Below are 20,644 nucleotides of genomic sequence, written 5' to 3' on the forward strand. Positions count from 1 at the left end.
AAATATATCTGCAGCGTGTGTGAAAGTGTGTTGTACGTACTTGCGGTCTAGGTTGATCGTGATGAGAGTGTTATGTCTGAGTGGTGTTGCATACTTGCATGCTGCAGATGGTCGATCTGTTCTTTCTATCTATATGTGTACAATGTCCGCAGCGGCTCGATCGATCTGTTCTTTTCTTTGTATATGTACGATGTATATCTTGCACATGAGTAATACCCGATTCGTTCTTTCTATGTACATGTATGGGTACATGTTTCGTCTTTGAGTTTTTATATTGGACGGCTGTTAGAATCTAAATATGTGTATACCTACAGAATTATTGAGATCTTATCTGCATTATGTGCTTCCAGCTGAAGTGTTCGTCTTTTTTATTTAGGAAGAGAAGACCTGAGAACCCAGATAGGATCCAAAGCTCAACATATAAAAGTTGTCATGGGATACCAGCTTACAAGAGAGGAGCTGAGTTAGTGTCTCTCTAACAAAAAGCTACCTCTGGTTTCTTACGTAATCAAAATAAAAATTAACAAGAGCATCTACTGGTTTAGCTTAAAATAATTAAAATGACATAATATTAAATTTAAGATTATATTTATATTTTTAAGATCCAACCACTTCCCAGTATGATTAGAATTTTCTACATCCCAATCGAGAGACAAAATTAGTGACACATAAAATCTTTAGCACAATAAGAACACAGAGTCTCAAAATTTGTTTTTTACGGTCACGAAAATAAAAATTATGATGAATGTTGATTGATGTATAATTATGATGAATGTTTTATTATGGATATGAAAATGATAAAAATATGGTACACATACACTTTACATTAGTTTTTAATGATTATTTATCTTTTCAAAAGACAACAGTTGATTGATGTAGATTGACATGGGACTATGTGTTTACTCGGTGGCAGCAGATTATAATTATAGTGATATAATTATTTAAGTATTCTCTTCTCCGTTATGTTCTTAGAACAACATGCAGATGGAGACAGTTCTAGGAGTTATGACGGGGGTGGCAATTTGGCTCATAGGAGCAAATGCTCTTATTATATAAAATAATTAAAAAACAATTTTAAAAATGTTAAAAAATTATGATATAAATTTTTTGGTGTACATCTTGACATTCTATGTTAGTGCACAAATTTTCGTGGAGAAACAACATTTTATATGGCGTGTACAAAAAAGACAAAAAAATATCCTGTACGTAGTCGTGTTATAGCATCAAAACTTGTCTTTTTTACAGGAGCCACAATTATTTTTAGTTTTTTTTGAAAACTTGTGTACCAATATAAAATGTCTAGATGTACATGTAAAAATTTAGTTTAGAATTTTTTGACACTTTGAAATGTGGATTCACATAATGGGAGCATATGCTCCTATGAGCCAAAGTGCATTTCCCGAGTTATGACCCCTTTTTCGGCAAAGTTAATAATAATATAACTAGTTTGAATCACTTATTTAAATTTCAAATCATATTTTGTAAAATTACTCTCACAAGGCATTCATAAGAAAATTCAACACATTTATTTCCATCAAACATTATCCCAAGTTGCAACATATCTAATCGGCCGGTCGGAAGTATACTTACAGAAAGTTATGACTCATACTTACAGAAATTATATATTTTTTCCTAATTGAACATCTTAAAGCGCTCAAACCCGGGCGGAAGTATAGCTTTTAACTTGGTGTTTCTGGAACCGTCAAAAAGATGTTCTGTGTAGACAAAAGTCTCCCTTTTTGGCGGGTCCTCATCAACGACAAGGATACACACTGCCTCCGTTTTTGGTCTTGTATTCACACTTTGGAGCGCGTGAGTACCTGGAGTTTTGGTGAAACTGTTTTGAGATGGTCACACGGGTGGCTCAATACGGATGTCATCTGTTTTCTATTGTTCTCATTGAACTTTGTATTTGTTTTTGGATATTGCTGAGCGTCCCCCGGACGATTGAAATCACCAATCGTCCGCCTCCCGAGCCGTTAGATCAAGTCAAACCGCAGCACATCCGTCCGATCTATGGCATAGGCACAAGGCCTTTCTTCATAATGTGGGTGGACCCGCCATCCATATCCTCCCGCAGGAAAAAAAATCGTCCTCCTCTCCCAAGCGCATCGAGCCCCTGTGCTTCTCCAACTAGTAGTAACATATCAACGGAAAGTCCGGCATTTCCGCCCGGTAAGACTGCGACCATCGGCAATAGCACCGCCGCTTGCAGTACCGTCACCGCCGCTGCTGCCGCTTGCAGCATCTCCGGCCAGGGCTAGTAGCACTTCCGCCAGCCGCTCGCATCACCGTTGTTGTCGCCGGCAGCACCTTCGCCATGGCTCACCACACATAGGGGTCGTCGCACCTTGCAGCAACGGCACCGTGACATGGCAGCAACGCCACCAACATCTCGTAGCAAGACTAGCCACCATTGGCAATACCCGCCTCCGCCGCTAGCAGCAACGTCGCCAGCACCTGGTAGTCAGGTCGACCACCGCTGGGCGCAACGTCGCCAGCGCCTTGTCGCAAGGCCGGTGACCGCTGGCAGCACCTGCCTCCGCCGCTGGCAGCAACGTCGCTAGCCCCTTGTAGCAAGGCTGGCGACCCGTGGTAGCAAGGTGTTTGCCGCTGGCAGCAAGGATGGTCACCCTTTGTAGCAGGGTCGCCCGAGGCTAATAGAAAACGGCTCCACCGATGGCACCAAGTCCACCTCCGACTGCCCACCTTTGCAGCATGTCTAAGGCCGGCGACCATCTCCACGAGATGTGTGCAGGCATGGTCTGCAGCGGCGACGGGACTCGCATCAATGTTCGGCGGCGGTACCGCAGCTACACATTGAGGAGGTGGAAGAGGGAGGGAAACAACTACATGGGGCTGATTGGGGGTTCTCCGGTTGCTAGGGAGATGGGAAAAGGAGGAAGATGATCCAAATCAGCGGCGGAGCTACGAAGCGACGGACCAAGCCGGGACAGCGGCGGCGCATCTGACGGTGCGTGCTAGCTGGGCGAGGCGAGAGAAACATGGAAAAGTGAAGAGGAGGATGACGACCCGGTGAAGGAAATGGTTCGGTCAAAATAGGTCGTGGTGGCCCCTATCGATGTCGCCACCCAGAAGGACACGCGTCGCACGTACGAGGCAGACGATGCGAGACGCGCCATCGTCCGGAGGATTGTAAGAGTTTTCCTTCGTTTTTTGTACTATGTAAAACTTTAGATATTGACTCGGTAAAAAGTATTTTGTGTGCATCAATCAATGCATAGGCTGGGACATCCCTTTTCGAAAAAATAACTTTACTTAACTGGCTAATTCCAGTTTGTACATGCATTTTTTTTGGAAAGTATCATAATTATTACGGCGAAGTGGAAACATGCATACCTTAATATATTTATTGTGTTACTTGACTATTAAACCCTGAAACTTCTAGTTGCAAGTTATATATATGCATCTAATTAACCAATTCATACATCAGGCTAAACCGCTAAACTGATAGAAAGGCTTCCATTGTAGGCCGCAAAATATATTTTTTAACATTGCATGTGCAGGGTTTTAAACTTGAAACATCTTGGCTCTAGTATCATATTGAACTATGCACTGTCTAAATTAAAAGAGATGGTGGGTCATTGGACTACCTACAATGAGAGTATCATATGTAGTATCATGCATTTTATACATGCAAAATGCTGATGTGTCAGTGCAATTAAGGTTGAGAGAGAGGATACTAATATTATAGGTAGATACTGTATCATAACACATACTACTAAATTTTTTGTATATATACTTGCATTGAGATTCTATAAATTAATTAATATAAAAAGATTATGATACTAGTACATGATATCATGTATTATGGAGATAGTAACATGTGGTAGCATCATATGCATGATACGTACTTCTATATAATACTTTGCATTATCACTAATCTTATGCTCTCAGTACACCATCCTGACTCGAGCGAGCGAAGTCAAAGATTTCGTCACAGCGTGTGCAGGGTTTTCTAAGCAGCTTTGTCTTTGATAAAGCAAAGGCAATATCATTACGTAATACGTACGACGTGCATGTAATGCATGGGACACTAGCATGACTCCACGTACTTAGGTAGCCCATCAACCACAAGCCACAACCACCAATGTAGATGAAAGAAAAAAGGTCAAAAGCACCATCGCTTCACGCGTCGTCTCTGTGGCGAAACATGTAGTAACTGAAGTTAAGTTGCGTCAGACGTGCGCCGGTGACCTAACATGACACGCACAACAAGTCAGCAACGACCGTGGATCGACCTGAGACGCCGGTAGGACGCTCCAACACGAAAACGCCCGCGCGATCCAACCAACCCTCACAGATTTAGTGCTCCGATGGTAGGTTCAGACAATCAGACTGAAAGAATCAGATAAGTGTAGCTAATTAAACTGCCAGCCGACAAAGTACCAAAACTATCCCCCACACAGTACTTACGTTCCGGTGTGGTTTTGCTTCAGCGTATAGGCTAAAAACAAGGAAAAAAAATAGCGCGCTATAACAAAATAGCGTGGATCTAAAAATACGCTATTAGTATGTTATAGCGTGCTATTAACGTGAATAGCGCGCTATAGCGCCGAAATAGCGTAGCGTCGGCTCTCCAGATATGTTATAGCGTGCTATTAGCGTTGGAATAACGCGCTATTTTTTTTCCATGGCTAAAAATGAGATGTATCATGCAATCATGCATGTATACATACTGAAATGAAACGGGTAGATCTTCCAGGAAGGCTCCAGCCTCCAGCTAGCCACACTCTTATAACTTCCAAGTACACTATTAAGACCTTGACGTGTGGTGTGCTGCAATCGCGGGCCATATCATCACTCAGGTCTCAAAATTCCAAACTAGTTAAGCAACATATATCTATGTATGGGTAGAGACTGAACACAAACTGAACTTTTCTTCACACACAAAACTGAAGTCAGTAAACAACTCCCAAAATGCAGGTGGCCATCTCAAAAAAAAAATGCAGGTGGCCTACCAGGAATCCATAATAGGTGCCATTGTTCAGTAAGACCGCTAGTCTCTAGTCTCTACTGCAAACATGTAGAGAGTTTTAATCTCATTTAGCGTGCTATAAATACCAGGCCTTCTCTCGTCTCCAAACCACCTCCATAGAAAGAAGCAGCTCCTCACTTGCACATAGACAAGAGTGCACGCCTTTCACCATGGCGTGCAGAAACACACTGTCCTCCGTTGCCTTCCTCGGAGTTTTGCTGCTCTCATGCAGTTACATGAGCAGCGCAGCACGGCACCTGGAGGAAGCCATGCCCAAGGAGGAGGAGCACCCACCACATCCCATTGCACCGGAGCTGCCAAAGCCCGAACTCCCACCACACCCTGTTGTACCCGAGCTGCCGAAGCCTGAACTTCCTCACCCTGTCGTCCCAAAGGAGCCCGAAGTGCCGCACCACGCAGTACCGGAGATGCCAAAGGAGCCTGAAGTGCCGCACCCTGCTGTGCCGGAGCTACCGAAGCCCGAGTTGCCGCCACACCCTGCAATGCCCGAGCTGCCGAAACCTGAGCTACCTCATCTAGTTGTCCCTGTGGTGCCAAAGGAGCACGAAGTCCCACACCCTGTCGTACCAGAGGCACCAAAGGAGCACGAACCGCCTCATCCTGCTGTGGCCGAGCTGCCAAAGCCGGAAATTCCACATCCTACCGTGCCAGAGGTGCACCCTGCTGTGCCAAAGCTGCCGGAATTTCCGCACCCCACCATGCCGGAGTTTCCAAAGCATGAGCTGCCACCATTCCCAAAAGCCGAGCTGCCCCCGAAGCCCGAGTTCCACTTTCCAGAGCCAGAGGCCAAGCCATGATCGGACTACATACGTCATCAGCGAGTTATCTATGTTTTATGTGTATAGTATATGAGATGCATGTGTGATTGTTATGTAAAAGTGTGTACTGTACATGTCGTTAGCCTGCGCTCGAGCTCGTGAGACGAGCTGGCTCTCTCATGCATTAGCAAGGAGCAAGCGTTATGTATTGTGTTGGAGCGGTGTCGCATGTTACAGCTGCTCGATCTGTTCTTTATATGTATATATGTGATACACGATGCATATGCATTGTATACACATGAGTGTGTACTGTAAATGTTTTGTTTTGGAGTTTTATACTTGACATTATGTTTGGATCTATATATGTAAAAGTGTGTACTGTAAATGTTTTATTTTGGAGTTTTATACATGACATTATATTTGGATCTTTATATGTAAAAGTGTGTACTGTAAATATTTTATTTTGGAGTTGTATACTTGACATTATGTTTGGATCTATATATGTATATATGTCGCTGAATAGTTATATTCAAATTGAAAAGATGATGTCTTGAACATGTCTTAATTCAAATTGAAACATGGGTCCTCTTACATTTACCATGTCTTAATTCAAACTGTAATGGTTTGATTGATCAGTGACAAGTCAATTAAGCGTCTAACAAATTTAATAAGTGTTTTGGCTTTCAGTGGCTATGCTAGTTTGACTAAATTCTGTGGTAACCCTAAAAATGACAAAAATCATGACATCTCGCAAGACTAGATTTGATTATTTATTTGACTCAAAGGTATGACATGTTGAATATAATTGCATAGTCTCTTCAATCAGATCGGTCTTTTGGTTGAATTGGCTAGTGCTAATCTTACATGATATATTTTCCATCAATTTGATCTTTTGGTTGAACTATCCAGATCGTGAAATTTCACATGGTATTAGAGCTACAAGGCCTTGGATTCAAATACTAGCCAACAAATATTTAAAATAAATATTTGTGGCATTCCTAAAAAAATATCCACCGATACACGTCTAAGACCCGTGATAGATCTACAAAAAAAGCCCATCAGGCTAGAGGTGAGGGGAGATGTTGAATAAAATTGCATAGTCTCTTCCATCATAAATTATATCGGTTTTTTGGTTGAACTAGCTGGAACATGCAATTCACATGCCATACTACAATGTGGAATTTTGCCAAAGTTCACATTTAATATCGAACATCAAAACATTGTGTCTTACGGCTATGAACACCTAGTATCATTCAATTTGAAGCAGAAAAAACCAAGTTTTGGCCACTTTAACTAGGTTTGACTACCGTGTTCGCCATGTGGTTGTGCTTCATCTTTGGAATGTATCGAACATCAGTTAAATTCTACATTGTGAGTCAAACTCAAAACATCTTGATCCAAATAGAGCCTTCGTTTTCCATCTAACATGGTGAGTTGTCACCCAACCATGCAGCCCGTCTTAGCATCATTCTGTGCCCTTTCATACAAATTCCCATTTCAGATATGTTTGATTTAAAGGATTTTAGAGCATATCCACCGGCGGTCCCGATAGCGGCCCCGATAGCGTTTTGGAGGCCGGGAGCGAAAAAATGGACTCACACCGGTGCGCCCCAAACGGCGCCGGCGGTTTTTCGAGCCCAATAGAAGCGCCGGTGATGACCCACAAGTATAGGGGATCGCAACAGTCTTCGAGGGAAGTAAAATCCAATTTATTGATTCGACACAAGGGGAGCCAAAGAATATTTGTAAGCCTTAACAGCGGAGTTGTCAATTCAGCTGCACCTGGAAACAGACTTGCTCGCAATAGTTTATCAGTAGCAACAGTTTTATAGCAGTAGCACTAGTGAAATATAAGCAGCAGTGTAATAAAGACAGCAGTAGTGATTATAGTAAACAGCAGGATTAAAATACTGTAGGCATAGGGATGGATGAACGGGCGCTGCATGGATAAGATAACTCATGTAATAATCAAGACTAGGCATTTGCAGATAATAATAAAACAGTATCCAAGTACTAAATAACCATAGGCATGTGTTTCGTATATAGTCGTACGTGCTCGCAATGAGAAACTTGCACAACATCTTTTGTCCTACCAGCCGGTGGCAGCCGGGCCTCTAGGGAAACTACTGTTAATTAAGGTACTCCTTTTAATAGAGTACCGGAGCAAAGCATTAACACTGCGTGAACACATGTGATCCTCATATCACAGCTTTCCCCTCCGGTTGTCCCAATTTCTGTCACTTTGGGGCCTCGGGTTCCGGACAGCAATATGTGTATACAACTTGCAGATAAGATCATAAAACAATGAATATCATCATGAATCAATAACATGTTCAGATCTGAAATCATGACACTCGGGCCCTAAGTGACAAGCATTAAGCATAACAAGTTGCAACAATATCATAAAAGTACCAACAACGAATACTAGGCACCATGCCCTAACAATCTTATGGCTATTACATGAACAATCTCATCCAATCCCTACCATCCCCTTCAGCCTACAGCGGGGATTTACTCACACATGGATGGGGGAAGCATGGATGATCGATGGAGAGGCGTCGGTGGCGATGATGGTGATGATCTCCTCCAATTCCCCGTCCCGGCAGGGTGCCAGAACAGAGTTTCTGATCCCGAAATAGGGTTTTCGATGGCAGTGGAGTTCTGGATGTCTTCTGGCAAATTGGTCGAACCCCCGTGCATTTTTAGGTCAAGGGCTTTAAATAGTCCAGAGGGGAACGCCTGGGGCTGGAGGAGGCGGCGTCCCCATGTGGCGGCGCGGCCATGGGCCCACCGCGCCGCCACGTGGTGTGCGCGCCTCGTGGCCACCCTCCGTCTCGTCTTCTGGCTCCGTTGGTCTTCTGTAAAAATAGGTCCATTGCAATTATTTCTGGGGATTTTCCTGAAAGTTGATTTTCTGCACAAAAATAAGACACCAGGGCAATTCTGCTGAAAACAGCGTTAGTCCGTGTTAGTTGTATCCAAAATACACAAATTAGAGGCAAAACAATAGCAAAAGTGTTCGGGAAAGTAGATACATTTTGGACGTATCAACTCCCCCCAAGTTTAGCTTATTGCTTGCCCTCAAGCAATTCAGTTAACAACTGAGTGCGATAAAAGAACTTTCACGAACACATTTGCTCATATGATGTAAATATTCTCATTATATGGACGAGTACTTAGGCAATTCATAATAAGATAAATGCAAATAAAGTCATCTAATAGTTATGTCAATCATGAAAAAGATACCAACAAATTAATAATAAGCATCATGAAACATATCTATAAGCAGGATTGCAATGCTCATAAAAAGATATGATAAAGTGGTATCTCGCTTGCCCGTATTTGTACAGCAAAACATAAATGCCCAGGCATCTCTGAAGTTCATGGGAAGGCTAGAAGTAAAGATTATCAAAGATAAAAGCATCAAAATTATACCACAGTTAACCATATTCTGGGACAAACATATTACACTAAGAATGACAATTATGCTCTCAAGAAGGTGCTCAAAGAAAGGATGGTGACTCAACATAAAAGTAAAAGATTGACCCTTCGCAGAGGGAAGCATGGATTAACATGTGCTAGAGCTTTTCATTTTTCTAAAAACAGAAGTAAAATTGTTTTGAGAGGTGTTTGTTGTTGTCAACGAATGGTAGTGGGCACTCTAACTACCTTGTCAACCAGACTTTCAAGAGCGGCTCCCATGAAGGACGTTATCTCTACCAGCAAGGTAGATCATCCCTCTTCTCTTTTGTTTACACATGTATTTTAGTTTCATTATGGATGACACTCCTCCCAAACTTTGCTTACACAAGCCATGGCTAACCGAATCCTCGGGTGCCTTCCAACATTCAGATACCATGGAGGAGTGTCTATTTGCAAATTAAGTTGCTTACTGATAAATCAGGGCAAAACATGTGAAGAGAATTATTTATGAAAGTTGTAATTAATTGGGGCTGGGCACCCCGTTGCTAGCTCTTTTTGCAAAATTATTGGATAAGCGGATGTATATGCCACTAGTCCATTGGTGAAAGTCTGACCGACAAGATTGAAAGATAAAACACCACATACTTCCTGATGAGCTATAAAACATTGACACAAATTGAGAAGTACTTTGAAGGTTTTAAAGGTAGCACATGAAAATTTACTTGGAATGGTTTGAAATGCCATGCATAGGTATTTATGGTGGACACTTTGGAATAACTTGGTTTTCAGTGATTTGGAAGCACGAGCAGCATTCCCGCTCAGTACAAGTGAAGGCTAGCAATAGACTAGGAAGCGACAATCAAGAGAGCAATAACCGTCATAATCATGCTTGCGACAAAATAAAATTAACGGAGGCTTAAAAGTGATACAAGAACTCTGAAGCAAAGTAAATCATCGAGGCTTAATTGACCTTTTGTTTTTCAGTCATATGCATGCGTGAGCATGTGCCAAGTCAATTCAAATGAATTATTCAGAGGAGGATACCACAATGTCATACCTATCTATGAATAAAACAATGCAAGCAAATATTTATGACATGCTACTCATATTAATAAATTGGAGCTAAACATGAGAGATCATGAACTACTAGAATTTCATTAAATGACATATACCTCACATGAACCAACTAAGCATGCTCACATGGATGATTATATGTACAAAAATGAAAATAAATAGAGTTCATACCAGCCTCTCACCACAATCGAGTTGTCGTAGATCGTCATTATTGCCTTTCACTTGTGTGGCTTGAATAATATGAAATGAAAACCAAGCTCCAACCACCGGAGACCGCTGAACTCCATAATAAACTTTACAAAACCGAAGAACAACAACAAATATTTTTGGATTTTCGATATTAGAGTCACCGAACGAAAGTAAAATCTTTTTAGATTTTCTCATAGCAAACAAACGATAGTAAATAAAGCAAAATAGGAACAAGAAACCAAATAAACAAATGATAAAGAGAAACAACAGAAATATTTTTGGTCTTTTTGTGTTTTAGAAAAGAAACAAAGCAAAAACAAGAGAATGAAAACTAAAAGAGTCACACAAAAGCAAAGTGGTAGAAATCTGCCAAAACTTGACAGCAGTACAATAATTATTTTTTTAGAAAATCTTCTGCTGTTCAACTCGAAAAGTTCTCAACTAATGAAAGTTAGATAATAACCTGGGGAACATGCAAAAAAAATTGCAGCTCAAAATAACATTCTGGCTATTTTTAGGAATTTTTCTAGTATCAGTCCAGAATCTGTTTTTTAGACAGCACTTCCCCAAATATCATCTTCCTCATATTAGAGGCAACCATCGGCACACAAATGAAATAAAAAAAGTAAACTTACTACAGTAGTAACAACCTTCAAAAACTAAAATAAGAACCTACTGAAATAAAAATAACTGAAAGAGAAACAACCAAAATAAGCGAAACAAGTATATACAAATGACCGGCAATTGTAATATGCAATGAATGAGTGATGCCGGCGTACATCCCCCCAAGCTTAGGCTTTTGGCCTAAGTGGAGATCAACCCCACGGTGCCCATGAGGTGGCGCCTCCGTAATATGATGAAGGAGGATCATGTCCTTGGTACAAACTGGAGGACGCACCAGGATACGTGACGGTGTACCCGTCAGAGGGCTCGGTGTCCTCAGAGTCGTGCTGCTGGTGAAAGCCAAGTATCCTCAGTTGCTCATCCACCTCCTCCTTGGAGCGCGACCACGGCCTCCTGCGAACACTGAACAAATCGGCATGCGGCAAAGGGATTTCCCTCTCATCCCCATCAATAAACAATATTATATAGACAATATTTTCTAAATTAGAGTTAGTTGTGACAAATTGGTGACCCTTCATAGCAGCAATATCAAGCTTAATAGGAATTAATTTCTCATCACTAGGATCAACAGAAAGACCTAGATATGCAACAATACGTGAAGCAACAATTCCTCCATAAATAGGTCCCTTATTAGATAAGCGACGAGCAATGAGAGCACCAAGATGATAAGGTGTACTTCCAGTAAGTGCAGCAACCAGGAAAGCAAGATGATAACTAGAAATATTGCTAGTGTTTTCCCTACCAAGAATGCTAGTAGCAAGATAGTAAGTGAAATATCTAATGGCAGGGAGCTGAATGTTCCTTACCTTTCCGCGCTGAATGGTACGGTCATCATCGTTGGTAACTTCTCGATAGAGTTCCATCAAAGCTTTGGGGCGGTTCTCGATCTTCTTCGCTGTACCTATAGGAGTAATGTCCAGAGCAGCACAAAAATCACCCAATTTCATAGTAATAGGCATATTATAAATCTTAAATTTAACTGATGGTGTGAAAGGTGTGTTGTTGAATTTAAAGATTTCAACAAAGATTTTAGTTAGCATATAAAACTGATCACTCTCATCTTCCATATAGGTAGACAAGCCCACCCTATTAATGAGAAACAAGAAGTCATCAAGTAGCCCTGCATTACGCAAAAAGTCAGTGCACAGAAAGGATGAAGCATTAGGAATCCCATTATCCTCTTCATCTTCAAAGCTAGTTGCAATGACATCCTCATCATAGGATCGCCTAACTCAAGTGGCTGCCCTTGAAGGCCTTGCCGCTCTTGGCGTATCCCTCTCAAACACTTCTCCAAAGGTGTGGTTATGCTTTTTCCTTTTCTGAAATTTTTCAACAATCATTATAAAAGTTGATTTTGAGACATATAAATGAGGGAGACTACTATAGGAACTTGATAGAGTACTAAACATGCATCAAAACTAATTTTTACAACTTAGAACAAGCATGCAAACTCATTTAACATGTCACCTACAGCAGCAAAATACTCAAGATATACTCAACTAAACAAAATTCTATTTGGATAATTGGAGGAGTCACATACCGGAGAACAAATGCTCCAAATCTCAGCAGCAAAGATGGGCTGAGCAAGGAGATCGAAAATCTCGAGCAAGAACAGCAAGAAACTCGGGTTTGAACAATGGTATTGTGTTTTCCCGTGGAAGAGAGTGGAGTGGTAGGTGGATGAGTGAGTGGGGGGCCAGGTGGGGTCCACTCCACAGGGCGGCGCGCCCCCCATGCTGGCCGCGCCAGCACATGGGGTGCAGCCCTGGGGTGCCCCACTGGTCAGCCCCAGGCACTCCCAGGTTGCAATTTAAAAAATAGGACCAGTGGTATAATTTTTGTAAATTTTTGAAAACTTCAAAAAATGCACATTTCTGGGTGTTAAAATAACGGTTTCAGGGCGGAAAAAGATTATCAAAATTTTAAACAACTAAAGCATCTTGCAAAACAAGTCGTATTACAGAAAGTAAAACAAGTGTGGAGAAAGAAAGAAATGTTGTTTAGCTCTTCCATGCATTTAAAATGTACTTGTTAACAAAGTTGATCAAGTCTTGCCACCAAATAAATTTTACATGACATAAGAAGAAATAAACCTTAAATCAATCATGTTACCTTATATTGTATTGATATGGATCTTATCATAATATTTTGATATCCTTCTTTAGGCTCATATATAGGACATTCAATAACTCCCACTTTGATAGACCTAAAATTAGAAATTGTATTAGCTCCATATACTTTATCAATCTTCTTGGGAAAATAAACAGTATGCTCCTTGTCATCAACATTGAAATTAACTTTTCCTTTATTGCAATCAATAATAGCCCCTGCAGTGTTAAGAAAAGGTCTTCCAAGAATAATAGACATATTATCATCTTCAGGCATTTCCAACACAACAAAATCAGTTAATATTAAGCAATTATTAGCAACTTGAACATGAACATCCTCACATATACCAACAGAAACAGCAGTAGATTTATCAGCCATTTGCAAAGATATATCAGTTGGTATCAACTTATCTAAATAAAGTTTCTTGTAAAGAGAAAAAGGCATAACACTAACTCCTGCTCCCAAATCACATAGAGCAGCTCTAACATAATTATTCTTGATGGAACAAGGGATAGTCGGTATACCTGGGTCTCCCAGCTTCTTTGGAACCTTGCCATTGAAAGAGTAATTAGCAAGCATAGTGGAAATCTCCTCATTAGGAATTTTCCTTTTGTTAGAGAAAATATCTTTCATATACTTTGAATAAGGAGGCAATTTAATAGCATCAGTCAAAGGGATTGCAAGAACAAAGGTTTCATCCAATCACAAAATTTATTATAGTGTTCTTCCTCCTTTGATTTTAGTTTCTTAACAGGAAAAGGCGTTTTCTTTTGAACCCAAGGTTCTCTTTCATTACCATGTTTCTTAGCAATGAATTCTTATTTAGTGTACTTTTTATTTTTAGCATGCTTTTCAGGTTCATCTTCAACTTCTTCTTTATCAGAAACATCATTCTTATCATTATCTTTATCATGTTCATTACCACTTCCAGTTTCAGCATCAGAAATAGAAATACTATTAGGATCATTAATAGGTTCAGAAGATTCTTCAACAGTTTTATGTTTCTTCTTCTTTTTCTTAGAAGGAGCACTAGTTTCTTTAGTTCGTTGAGAATCTTGTTAGACTCTTTTGGGATGCCCCTCAGGATATAGAGGATCCTGAGTAGAAACACCACCTCTAGTTGTTACTTCATAAGCATGTTTTTCTTTAGAAGTATTTTTTAACAAGTCATTTTGCACTTTAGTGAGTTGATCAATTTGAGTTTGAACCATATGAAAATGTTTAACAAGCATCTTAACATCATTGGAGGTTCTCTCCACAATATCATGCAATTTACTAATAGCTTGAGAATTTTCCATTAAATGATTATCTAATCTCATATTAAAGCTATCTTGTTTAACAACATAATTATCAAATTCATCTAAACATTGATTAGGAGGTTTTGAGTAAGGAATGTCTCCTTTATTAAAGCGTTGAAGAGAATGTACCTCAATTGTGGATGAAGGGGGAGTTATCTTACATAAATCTTCTATGGGAGGTAAATTCTTCACATCTTCAGATTTAATACCTTTCTCTTTAAGAGATTTCTTTTCTTCCCTCATATCTTCATCATTTAATTCAATCATACCCCTCTTCTTCAATATTGGTGTTGGGGTTGGTTCAGGTGTAGTCCAATCATCATGATTTTGGCTTATTCTAGCCAGTAATTCTTCAGCTTCGTCTGCAGTTCTTTTCCTGAAAACACAACCAGCACAAATATCCAGGTATGCCCTAAACTCAATGGTTAGTCCACTATAAAATATATCAAGTAAGTCATGCTTCTCCAAATCATGTCCAGACCGAGCTCTAAGAAGAGAGCAAAACCTTGCCCAAGCATCAGGCAATTTCTCTCCATCTTCCTAGTCAAAACTATAAATTTTCTGCAAAGCAATATGTTGAGCACTAGCAGGAAAATATTTTCGAAAGAAAACATCAAGCAAATCACTTGGACTATTAATAGAATCAGGAGGCAGACTATTATACCAAGTTTTGGCATCATCCTTTAATGAGAAAGGAAAAAAATTAGCAACAAAATAAGTACGCTTCTTGATATCATCAGAAAACAAGCTACTGAAAGTAGAAAGCTCATTCATGTGCTCTACAACACTTTCTTTTTTAGTACCACAAAAAGGTGTTTTCTCAATAATAGATATATGAGATAAATCAAGAGAAAAATCATAATCCTTATCCTTAATGTTTATAGGAGATGTGGCAAATTTAGGATCAGGAGACAATTTATATCTAACAGCATGTTGTGCAAGAAGCTTTTTAATGTTACTTGCACCAGTAGTAGCATTACATTTATCAATAAAATCATCATCAAGTTCCACATAATCTTCATCAGGATCATCACTAGAGTGTTCAACAGACTCAGGTGACATAGGCATACCCAATGGGCCTGCCGAATATGGTACCCGGGGTTTACTGAAGGCCCACGACCCGAAGAATAAGGAGAATCGGGAGCCCAAGTTGTTACTAAGGAAAGCTAGAGTTGTAATAGGAGTTGTCATTTGTAATCTTGCGGGATGGGTTGGAAACCCTCCCGGACTCTGTAAACTTGTGTATCACGAATCCCTCGGCTCCGCCTCCTATATAAGGGGGAGTCGAGGGACAAAGAGAGGATCGAATCTACTGTCAACACAACCCTAGTTTTTACATTGTCGAGCACTTTTCGGCTGAAACCTTCGAGATCTACTTGCCCTCTACATCCAACGAAACCCTAGTCTACAATCCGTAGGCATTGACAAGTTGATACCTTGTCAATTGGCGCCGTCTGTGGGATCTAGAGGCGACAAGGAGCTGATCTCGATGGCACGTTCAAGATCGTCGACTTCATCAGTAGCAAGCAACATCATGGACAGAGGTAAACAGATCGAAACTGGTCTCGTTGATTTTATTCCTCACCCGCCCTCCCGTTTGGATGCATATGCGTATCTGGAGGAGCCCATGAAGATGATGTTTGGAAAGTTCCACTTCCGCGTCGAGAAAGAAGGAGCGTATCGTCTCGAAATTCCGATCTCGTCGGGATTATCGGCGGTTGGTCCTGATTTCTCAAACTCAGTATCATCCGTCGAGTCAAGCGACAAGGAGATTTCGTCGCCACGCTTCATCGGCAGCAGGGAAAGCGAAAAACTCGCCAAAATCTTCAGCGACATGTCCTTCGAGTCATCTACGGACTCCTATATAAGCGATGATTCGAGCGACACCGACAGCTTCGACTTCATCGACAAATCCATCTCTATTGGGAAGGTCTTCACCAATCTCTATGATGGTGTCACCAAACCAAGCAAAGTGAAAACTCCAAAATATCACCAAGTTTATGCCATTGGAGAAGCAAGTCGCGATCAAGAGGAAACATCAGAGGCTTTCGACGATTTGGGAAACCCCTATGTCGATCCCTCAGATCTAAGGAGAGGTTTGGGCACTAAATATGTCGGGCCCACACCACGTGCCAGAGTTCAACTTCCACAAGCAGCATGGGATAGAGCTGCGAAAGCTTTGGATGGCTCTGAACCAATGGAGACAACTGCTACGGTCGAAGAACTGCAAGCTTATCAATATAGACTCGCCCGAGCTGGAAGAGAATTGGAAAAACAGACAGCTGCTTTGAACAGAAGAAAGGAGGCAGCTTCCGCGTCAAGCAGGCGACGAGCAGAATTAAGTCGACAATCAGGAACTTCGGGAGATAGTCACAGAGAAGCTCGGAGGAGAGCAAGATCTCGGCTGCAAAATATACCGGAAGCCGAAAGAGAGACTTTAATCCAAAACCTCGACATGTCTTTTATGTCAATCGACACGAGGGGGAATATTATCCCAAAAACACCGGAAGCAGGGTACATGGCGACACAAGCTTTCATCTTAGCGTCCAGGCCACCTCCCGGAGACCCAAGAGAAGCGTTGTACAACATGGCCATGGCAGGATGTGGGGCCATGGGAGCAGCGTTCACAGCTACACCTCCCGAAGGAACTGCAAGGCAAAATAGTCCGAGACCTACCGCAGCAATGCAAGATCCACCAAGAGCGGGTGGAGCCAGAGACACAACAACTCAGGCCAGAGTTGATAGAGCGCGACAAGAAAGAAGGAAACGTCGGCATTCACCAGAACTTGCTGAAGAGGACATGTGTGGACTTCCATGTTTCACACGACGGGTCTGAAAAACTCGAGTTCCGTCAGGATTCAAGCTACCCGATAGTTTCAAGAAATTCGATGGCCTGCAAGACCCCGAGGATTGGCTAGTCGATTACCTCGAGACAGTAAAATGGATAGGCGGGACCAGAGCGACAGCCATGCAGAGCATCCAGATACATCTGAGCGGAGCCGCCAGATCATGGATAAAGAAGCTTCCCCCAGGTTCCATCGACAGCTGGGAAAGTTTTGAGGACGTGTTTATCAAGAATTTCCGGTCAACCTGCAAGAAACCTGCGACACTAGAGGAGTTGAGGTCATGTCGACAAAAGCATGATGAATCAATGAGGAAGTACATCCAAAGGTGGAACATCATCAAAAACTCGGCAGAAAATATATCTGACGAAAGAGCGATAGATGCATTTGTTGCAGGGGTTCGACAAGGAGATTTCGTGGAGGACTTGGGGAGGACAAACCCAAGAACAGTATCAGCATTAATGGAAATAGCAAACAGATGGGCAGATGGTGAAGATGCGGTACATAACAAACGATATAGGTCCCCAGAGGAAGATCGCAATCGAAATTTCCAAAATAGACGCCGATTTCCCCGTCAATTTTCAAGTTACGATGCACCTGGCCAAATATCGGCTGGCTTTCGGGGAAACAATGGAGGAAACAGTAGAGATGACTACCAGAGAAGCAACGCATAGCAAGGCGACAATAGAGATAATAGGCAAAATAGCGGGTCAAGGTTTCAAAGACCTTTTGTGTCCCCCGAAGAGATGATGAACGGGCCGTGTCAGATGCATTTCTTTCTCGATAGCAATGGAAAAAGACAGTCAGGACACTTGCAACAGGATTGCCGAAATTTGCAGGCAATGTTAAGATGGGCAGGACATGCAAATGCTCAAGCAGCGCACAGAAATCCTCAAGGACCTAGGAGTGAGATTCACTTGCCACCTCCTCCCGCGATTACAGATGAAAATCGACATCAGCTTAGAATAGCGGCAGCACCTGCTCCACCACCATATGTTGATCCTAACTCTAACGGAGCGGTCTCGATGATTCAGAAAGGCAGGCCATCCAATAGAGCTCAGAAAGTAATCTCGCGACAGGTGTTTATGGCAGAGAAGATGCCACCACCAACAGTCGAGTACCTTAACTGGTCAGGGCAAGATATTGGTTTCACAATAGCTGATCATCCACAGCAAGTTCCTCGACCAGGGCAGACAGCACTGATCTTACCAGCAGTAATTGTGGGATTCGATGTATCTCGAGTATTCATAGATGGCGGCAGCAGTTTAAACCTTATGTACGCAGATACGCTAAGGAAGATGAATATTTCCCTCGCAAATTTGAAACCAACCGACACACGTTTCCACGGCATCACACCAGAGAAGCCAAGTTACCCACTGGGGAGGATCAATCTCGACGTTCAGTTTGGGACCCGAGAAAACTACAGGATAGAAAGGTTGGAATTCGAAGTTGTGGATTTCCCGTCGCAGTATCACACTTTGTTGGGGCGACCAGCATATGCCAGGTTTATGGCGGTACCACATTACACGTACTTACTTTGGAGGTTACCTGGACCCAAGGGACCAATCACAGTCAAAGGAAGTTTTGCGCTGGCCGATAAATGCGACAAAGATTTTCATCGACTATCAGAAACTTTCGGGATGCAGGCAGAGTACGCAGCGTCAAGGCTCATGACTGATTATGATGTGCTGCCAGACGTAGGGAGGCCCAACAAGGAATCAACTTTCAACACCGCTAAAGATTCTAAGGAAGTGCAGATCCACCCAACCGATCCGAAGAAAACGACATCCATCGCGACAAACATGGACCTCGCATAGGAAAGCGCGCTCGTCGAGTTCCTCCGTGAGCACTGGAAAATATTCGCATGGTGTCCAGCTGACATGCCAGGAGTACCCAGGGAACTTGCCGAGCACCACCTAAACTTGGATCCAATAGCAAGACCAATCAAACAACCGTTGCGGCGTTTTTCGGAACCAAACCGCAAAGCCATGCTGTCAGAAATTAATCGACTTAGAGAAGCCGGTTTCATTAAAGAGATATCTACCGAGGCCACTTGGGTAGCTAACCCAGTGATGGTGCCGAAGAAAACCACGAAAGTCCTTTGCATGTGTGTCGACTTTACGTGCCTCAATAAACATTGTCCAAAGGATCACTTTCCCTTCCCAAGGATCAATCAGATTATCGACTCCACGGCAGGATGTGAACATCTTTCCTTCTTGGACGCATATTCTGGTTATAACCAGATCAGATTAAAAGAAGATGACGAAGCCAAAACAGCATTCATCACACCATATGGCGTATTTTGTTACAAAACAATGCCTTTCGGGTTGAAAAACGCGGGAGCAACATATCAACGGATGATGCAAAAGTGCTTAGCAACACAGATTGGGAAAAATGTACAAGTATACATCGACGACGTCGTCATCACATCAAAAAAGGGGGCAACATTAATCGAGGACTTGAAGGAAACTTTCGACAACCTCGACAAATTTTGTCTCAAGTTGAATCCGGCGAAATGTTCTTTCGACGTCCCTGCAGGAGAACTTCTCGGGTTCCTAGATTCAGCAAGAGGGATTGAAGCAAATCCCGAAAAAATACAAGCTATCGTAACAATGAGGAAGCCAACAAAGTTGAAGGAAATACAGCAGTTAACTGGGCGAGTCGCAGCTTTAAGCAGATTCGTCGCCAGGCTGGGAGAAAAGGCGCTACCATTCTACGCCTTAATCAAACAAGGAGAGAAGTTCCAGTGGAACGAAGATGCAGATAGGGCCTTCGAGGACCTCAAACGGAAAATTTCGACACCACCAATTCTAGTGGCGCCAAAAGAGAAAGAACCGCTCCTGTTATATATTGCGGCTACACCTCAGGTGGTCAGCACGGCGCTAGTTGTCGAAAGAGAAGAAGAAGGAAAACTCCATGGAGTGCAGAGGCCAGTATATTTCATCAGCGAAGTATTATCGCCTTCAAAACAGAGGTACCCGCAGTACCAAAAGCTAGCATATGGAGTATTCACAACCGCAAGAAAATTGCACCACTATTTTTCGGCGCATCCGATAATAGTGGTCAATGAGGCACCTTTATCCAACATACTCAATAATCCAGAAGCCACAGGCCGTGTCTCCCTTTGGGGAATAGAACTTTCTCCTCGGGACATCACGTATGAAAAAAGAAAGGCAATAAAGTCACAAATTCTACCAGACTTCATCGCAGAGTGGATGGAATTGCAAAACACAGGACCCCCGGATTTATCGAGAACCTGGACTATGAACTTCGACGGGTCCAAAAGGTTAGAAGGAGCTGGAGCAG

The 20,644-nt window shown here is 42.1% G+C and overlaps 1 protein-coding gene across 1 annotated transcript; it reads left to right on the top strand.

Annotated features, from left to right (window-relative positions):
• The first annotated feature begins 5,091 nt into the window (after positions 1 to 5,091).
• Positions 5,092 to 6,135, top strand: LOC127332765 (uncharacterized). Its single transcript, XM_051359105.2, has one exon. The coding sequence runs from the start codon at positions 5,170 to 5,172 to the stop codon at positions 5,815 to 5,817; it is 648 nt and encodes a 215-aa protein (XP_051215065.1). The 5' UTR covers positions 5,092 to 5,169; the 3' UTR covers positions 5,818 to 6,135.
• The last annotated feature ends 14,509 nt before the right edge of the window (positions 6,136 to 20,644 follow it).

The sequence above is a fragment of the Lolium perenne genome, chromosome 2 (genome assembly GCF_019359855.2).
Source record: "Lolium perenne isolate Kyuss_39 chromosome 2, Kyuss_2.0, whole genome shotgun sequence".
In the NCBI taxonomy this organism is placed as follows: Eukaryota; Viridiplantae; Streptophyta; class Magnoliopsida; order Poales; family Poaceae; genus Lolium; species Lolium perenne.